The 7,247-nt window shown below is 47.1% G+C and overlaps 1 protein-coding gene across 1 annotated transcript; it reads right to left on the bottom strand.

The window, feature by feature from the left end:
• Positions 1-3,056: 3,056 nt before the first annotated feature.
• Npbwr2 (neuropeptides B and W receptor 2) lies at positions 3,057-6,318 on the bottom strand. The gene is given in 6 exon segments (XM_021180089.2): positions 3,057-3,287; positions 3,289-3,518; positions 3,521-3,661; positions 3,664-3,699; positions 3,702-3,835; positions 6,179-6,318. Coding segments are annotated over 6 exon segments (912 nt in total).
• Positions 6,319-7,247: the final 929 nt, after the last annotated feature.

Here is a 7,247-nt window from a genome sequence, read left to right as displayed (position 1 = left end):
GACCAGTACTGCCCGTAGAATAAGTCTTTCTGACTCCAGCTACATAAGAGTAACTTCCTGGGTATTGATATGCACTGGGATGAGGCATAGGACTAGGCTAATGGGTTTTGAAATCTGTTCTGCCCTTGGCAGAGGGACTTTAAGGTGCCTCTTAGTTTATGGGAGGGAAATTATTTCCTAGGTTGCAGAGGCTGCTGCCTTTCCTTCTCCCAAGACAATGACCATCTTTTCTTCCTACCCTCGGGGACAGTGGGTAAATGCCTTTTTTTTCCACAGCTTTTCTTTGCAGACTCTCGCCATTTGAGCAAATCTAAAAGGATAAAAGGATGGTGATAACAGAGCAGAGAACCCTTCTCTGGTGGCAGAGTGACCCTATAATATAGAGATCTACCTCCTGGCTCTTGTCTGTGTAGGCCCAATCTGGCTCAAGTTGACTCTCAGGCAGATGGCCCTTGTCAGGGGGGCTTTGAAGAGGGTCTTATGTGCCAAACCTTGCTTCCAGTACTGGGTTAGTGAGCCAATGCTTGGTTTTATACACGTTTTAATGACATTGTCCATTTGTTTTTTTGTTTTGTTTTAGTCTCTCAGTTTATAAGAAATAGATATGAATTTCTCACAGGCTTAAAAGATACAGTTCATGCAGGTGTGATGGATTGGATTCTATGAGATTGTGTTTTTGTTGCATCCTTACTTTATAGAAAGATGACTTCAGAGCTGCATATGTCATATTAATAGTAATAATGAGGTTGTAGGGTTTCAACCTCACAACCTATTCCCATAGCAAAGTCACCTCATAACACCATCACATTGGGGGATAGGATTTCAAAATGTGAGTGTGAATGTGTGTGTGTTTATACAAGCACACCAGTAGTTCTTAGCAAACACATTAGTTTCAAACAGAAATTCAGCATCAGAGTTTGAGGCTAGCCTGGTCTACAAAGTGAGTTCCAGGCCAGCCAGGGCTATACAGAGAAACACTGTCTTGAAAAACAAAAACAAACAAACAAAATTCAGCATCAAGGAAAAATTTCCCTCCTTGATGAAATTATAGTCCTTAGGAGATTGTATGTTTCTGATAGGTAGTGGGATTCTGGGCTGCTGACCCTGGCCATTGTCTTTAAGGAGGCTGGCCATTAGGGGAGCCTTAGAGATGAATATACCTCCCTGGCTCTCCAGGACTATGTACCTTCTCCATTCTCTCCCCATTCTGTGTAATACAGCCTCACCCCTAACTATTTCTGTTTGCTACCAGGCTTGATCAAGTCTCGTTTCTCTGAATCTGATTTTCCTTCTCTGTGCAAAGGGAACCGTGCAGCCTTCCTCCTGGGGTTATTTGAAGGGCAGGATGTATAGGATCAGATAGGTCCCAAGGGTCTTTTTACCTCAGAAAAGGCAGGCTTCATCAGCTGCTTTAGGCACTTCCCACCAGAGGGCACTGTGGCCCTAATGTAGGCCCAGTCAAGATCCCTGACCAGCTGTGAGAAACAGCAGGAAGATTTGGATACTAAGGTAGGTTAGGATCTCCTTGGCAGCAGGAGACAGAGTGTGGGGTCTTTGTGGAGTAAGTCAGACTCCTGAGTTCATGGAGAAAACCAGAGCTAGTTCCAACAGGATCCTGGTGAGAAACACCCTTGGTCTAGTTGGCTAGCCTTGAGGAATGACAGGAGAGGGAGGCCATTCCCTTTGCTGGGCTGTGGGTGGGAATAAAGGTCTGTATAAGTACTACTTACTAAATGATTTTGCCACTAGAGCATCGAAGGGGACAAGAGTTTGGAATCTTCAGAGAAAATTTGGCTGGTACCTCCTCTGTTGTGGTCAGCTCTAGCAAACAATAGCTGATAGGCTATCCCAAGGGTGCCTATCTCTTTCACAGCCTGGTTCACTCACCAATGTGTTGCCCTCATGATCTTCACACCCACTCATCTTCCACTCACTGTGTTCCTCCTTCACACATTTTTTGCCAAGCACACCTGCTTTTGCCACTCTCTGGGGCCTGAACACGGTTCTGGAAAGCGAGGTGTTTTGTTGCATCCATTTATAAGGGGCTCTTGTCCTGAAGGGGTTCTCTTACTCAGGAGCAGTGTGTACTAATTAGGCCTTGCTGAAGTATGACTATACAGTGAAGCAGGCACAGCTTGATCTCAGCAGAGCTGTGGGTGTGGGTTGTGGTTTAGAAAGTGCCCATTCTAGGCTGTCCTCAACCATTCCTCTCTAATATTCAGCCTGTGTCAGGGTTGGGAGTGGATTTGGAGACTAGATCACACAGCTCTTTGCCAAGTTTTCCTCTTGACTTTCAGATCCTTTGGTTCCTGTGAGAGTACTCTAGAAGCTTGTAGAGAGCATCCGTGTCTTGCCAGCAGCCGTGGGAGCAGGATTTCTCGAAAGAGACCCCAGCCATTGTCTAGTTTCCAAAGGACCTAGACCTTACCAGTGTTCTGCCTGAAGTCTCCTGGGAAGTTGAGCCGGAGCACTTGAATAAGCCACCCAGTTTTGGATCCTCAGAAGCTAAACACTTCTTATCTCTTAGCTTCTATGTTTTTGTTGCACAACAATAGGCAATAGGTTGAGGGAGATACTGGGAGAATGACATAAGGGCTGACTAGAGTTATGAACAGCCATTATCGTCTGGCTTAGATGAAGGTCCGAGTGCTCTGTCAAGCTCAAGTACTTGGTGGACAGAAGGATGGCATATGCCATGAAAGTGTCAGAGTTCTGGGTCATGACAATATTTGGTTTTACTGCTGAAGTGCCTGTCCTTTTATAACCTGTCAGTTCTACAAAGGTTCCTGTGCCAGGACACATAAAGTATTAGCCCTGGGGGGGGGCTATCTTTGTGTCCATCCTCTGTGGGTGGTCAGACTTAGGGTGCTTGCTACCAGGATCAGATTGCCCGCTATTGTTTCCTTAGGGATGTGTAGGAAGCAGAGGAACAGAAAGGGAATGCCATGGTGGTTTATATGTATCTGTATGGAGAACACAGGGATAAGTGTGAAGAGACAGAATGTTCCCTGGCTTGGTCAACCACTGCTCTTGGAGGTGGTAAATGGCAAGAATGCTCAGGCCTCCTGAAGCAGGATTATGGTACAGAAATTCTTGTGGAAGTTGTCATTCAGGAATGAGTTCATAAAAGGATCGAAGCATGAGTTGACATAGCTGAGGCTGGTGACAGCATAGGAGATACCAATAACCAGGGATATGTAGGGCATGCCTGTAGTCAGGGCTACCACAGAGGCCAGGTGAAAGGGCATCCAGCAAAGAGAGCACATGGCCAACACAGTTGGAAACAGTGGAAACCAGGACAGTTATCTTCCTCTTGGCTTTGCCTAGAACTTTCATGCTAGAGTGGAGTTTCATGGTATAAAGTCTGCACGGCAGGTCTACATATGACATGCAGATGATGCACAATGGCATTGCAAAGCCAAGAACCAGTGTATATGAGTGACTGGCCTGAAACCAGGCCCACTCTGGTCTCAGGAAACTTAGCCCACAACTGGGTGTCACAACTTTTGCTCCCTCTAGGTGTGCCTAGGCAATTGGCAAGATTGCACAGTGGCCAGTACCGCTAAGTGGCAGTCCATACGCATCCCAACAAGAAAGTAGATGCTGGAGAAGATGTAGTAGTCAGTGGTCAGCACCAGTTTGCAGAATGGCTCTCCAAAAAGTGCTGTAGCAGGTACTCAGTGATACTAGTGGGAACGTCAGCACAAAGAGCCCATCGGCAATAGTTAGGCTCAGGACAAACACATTAGTTACTCTTTTCACCTTTGGTGACTTCAGGATCACATAAATGATAGCCAATTTAACAATTAGGCCCATAGCACAGATCACAGAGTATCTATTGGCAGGTTATGTTGGCAGGAGCTGGCGGGAGCATGTGGAGCACAGTGGCTCCACATAGTGGCTCAGAGTAGGTGGCATTGGGCTGTATTATTATCCTTGGACAAGTATGTGCTCGTGGTAGTGAGGAAGTTGTTAGTAACTTTAGCTGTTGGAGGACTCTGGGTACTCAGCAACCTGCATCATGGTAGGGCTTAGAGACTGATATCTGGGTTGGTTTCTGGGAAAGAAACAGTCAGAAATGCTACAACAGTGGCCACCTCAAGTTCTCTGGGGCCATTCCTACTACCCTAGCCCTTGGGTCGGAGAGAGCCTGGTGGGGCAGAGTTCTCCTTCAGCTTCCTGGATGTAGCCCCATTTCCAGGTTCTGCTCATATGAGAGCAGATGCACCCCTAGGATACTAAGTGACCCAGAGCAACCCCACCTACCACCCCCAATGTACAATAAGCGGAAGGAAGCAGTGCTGTTGCCTATTTGTAGATGTACCTTTTAGATGCTTTACTGGATACTTTGGATCTAAACGTTCTTCCCTTCAGGAGTCAAGTTCTCATTCTCCATCGTGCTGTGTAAAAATCTGCTTTCCTAGGTATTCCACTGGCCTGTCCTCTGTCCAGTGCCTTGTAGCTGGAAGATGATGGCCTTGGTGGGCTCTCAGTGTATAGGCAGCTGTGAGATGAAGGGTGTGATTCCTTTCTTTCAGAAGAGGTTTCAGCCAGTCTTGGTCAGCTGGGAGGGTGGTTTCCAAGACCCACTTGCATTCTTGGTACCTCAGTCTGTTGGCTTCCCATGTAGGCCTGGTTATAACACAAATGAGCAGGGAGAGGAGTGGAGAAAGCTGGGTGCTACTGCTTGACTGAAGGTCCTGGAAGCAAGCACCCCCCTTCCCCATCCAGTGCTGAACTACAGTGCCTGCAGTTGGTGGTCTGGGATTCCATTCCCATGCTCTTTGTACCTGTTCCACCATCCCCTGTGTGTGTGTGTGTGTTATGTTAGTATTTTGCTTGTTATTAATCACTCAAATAAGTCACAAATGGGTAGCTGAGAGATGTGTTTTTGTTCATGTGTGTGTCTATCTATTGAGAAGACACACACAGGGGCTTCTGGGCTCTATAGGGTATTTGTGATTTTGTCTGCAGGCGCTAGGAACCTGTGTACCTTTGTCTTTATATGTGCATCTTGGTGGATCTCATGCCTCCTTCTCCTCCTTCTTTTTTTTTTCCCCTGGGGGTGGGGGGAATGGGCAGAGTTTCTCTGTGTATAACCTTGGCTGTCCTAAAACTTGTTCTGTAGACCAGGTGGCTTCAAATAGAGAGATATTCCTGCCTCTGCCTCCCTAGTGCTGGGATTAAAGACATAAGCTACCACTGCCTACTTATAAGCATGCACATGGTATGTACATTGCATGTATGTGTGGGCCCATGTGTCTGCTTGCGTGGGGTTTCTGAGGGTAGCTCTGTACTATATCCAAAGGAGTCTGTGTGTATTCTTGTATAAATATTGGACTGGAGGACTGCTGGTCTTCATATGAAGCCAAATGTTGACCATAGACAACCTATTTTGTTTTTGTCTTTTACCAGCCATGAGAGGCCACGGAGAAAGGCACTTGCTCCTACACTGGCTCCTGGCCCCTTCTCTGTGGTACTCAGGAAAACTACTGGAAGCCAAGATCTCTGCTGTACTCCTTGACTGTTTTCTCTCTAAGTGGGAACTGCTCATTCAGTCCTACTCACAAACAGCAGGGCTGTCTCTCTGGCTGTGCTTTTATAGCAGTTATTGTGTTGAAGATGAGCTTCCAGTTTGAGTTGGGATATTTTTTTCTTTGTACATATACATACGGTGGTTGGTTGGGGAAGATGGGGTAGTTTGTTTTTAGCCTCCGGGGATGTGACTGTCCATTGAGGATATGCCCAGTGCCTTCTGGGGTACAAAGCTATCACTCCATATCCACAGGTCAGCTTCTTCTGTGAGTTTCTCTCCCAAGTCTTTTTGTTCCATGTTTTTTTCTGGGCTGGGTCAGGATAGGAGTATGAACCATGACCCTGAGTGCTTTGAGGTTACTGAGCCTGACTATGTTAAGGAATACCAGGTGGGAGCAGTCATGGATTCTTCCTTGTGTATACTGCACTAAAAGGTGGATCAGCACTGGTTAGTAGGTATTTCTGGAGGAGCATTTCACTTACAGAGACTGAGGCCCCTGAGGTCAACCAACAGACATGGTTAGCAACTATGAGGAAAGTCTTTATTAAGTTGAATTTAATGAGTTGGGGAGTGCTTGTGGGATAAAACAGAGGTATTGGGTCTGTTCAGAGTTAGGAAACCAGAGATGTGACAGTTTCAGACCTGTGTCGGGCTTGACTGATTTTGGATTCTTCCCCTGGCAAAAGGGGGTGGTTAGATCTTCTGTCATCTAGTTTGTGTCCTGAGTTTTCCTCCCTGTGAATCTTGTCAGCAAGGAACTGGCCAGTGCTCCCTGTCGTCATCATTACTGGCAAAGGCAGAGGTTCTTTACATCTCTTCTTGCTCAACTTTACACACACTAAATACCTCACTCCCCACCCTTTTCCAGAGCTTGTTATTCTAGGATATCTTCCCTCTAGTCCAGGAGGGGAGTGGACTAGTATTAGAATGCATTCTTGAGAGTATAGAACCCTCTCTCATCTTCCACCAGACTCCTAACTCTCATTAGCCAACTCTTTCACCTCACTAGTAGTCAGCCCAGTATAAAAGTCCCTCCCAGACTTCTTTCTTCCTGAGCCTGGCTTAGGGAGTGCCCTGGCTCCTCACCAAGCCTGTTCTCTTGGAAGTGGGGATAAAAGGAGGAACAAGTATGGTCACGAGGGCCCTGTGGTACGAGAAGAAGGGCTGGGGCTGGGAATGATGTGGATTGGGTATTGAGGGTTATAAAATGTAGGATCTAAGCTGTCACAGCCCGAGGCTGCTGTGGGTGCCAGTCATCCTGGCACGGGTCCACATGTGTGGAGACCCCAGATGCCCCTTTCCTCTCTAGTCACACCTCACCTGTGACCTCTGCAGCTTGGCAGCTGTCTGTATAGCCTTTACACTTGGGCTAAGAGAGCTGCTTTGTTCCGCTTGGCAGGGCATTGTCCCAGAGGAAAGCTTTGCTTCATGAAAGGATTTTCACTTTAAGAAATGAATTGGTCTTTGCAGCCTGTTGGGTGTGAGGGGAAAGGCCGCGGAGGGAGACAGGTGTCAGCTGTACAGGGTGGGGGTGGGGAAATGCCTTTCAGTGACAACCAGACTTTCTGGAAGTGCTGGGGCAGGGTTGGGAGGATGGGGTGGTCGGGTATATGGTGGGTTATGGGTATGGATACGGTAGGCTTGCATCTGGGTCTCATGCGTGTATATGTTTGTCTCTGGGCTCAGGAGAAGTCTTCCCAGGATAAGAGGA

The sequence above is a fragment of the Mus caroli genome, unplaced genomic scaffold (genome assembly GCF_978045245.1).
Source record: "Mus caroli unplaced genomic scaffold, Mus_caroli_1 scaffold_2, whole genome shotgun sequence".
Lineage (NCBI taxonomy): Eukaryota > Metazoa > Chordata > Mammalia > Rodentia > Muridae > Mus > Mus caroli.
Note: the sequence above shows the minus strand (reverse complement) of the source record. Positions and strands in the feature narration are given on the sequence as shown.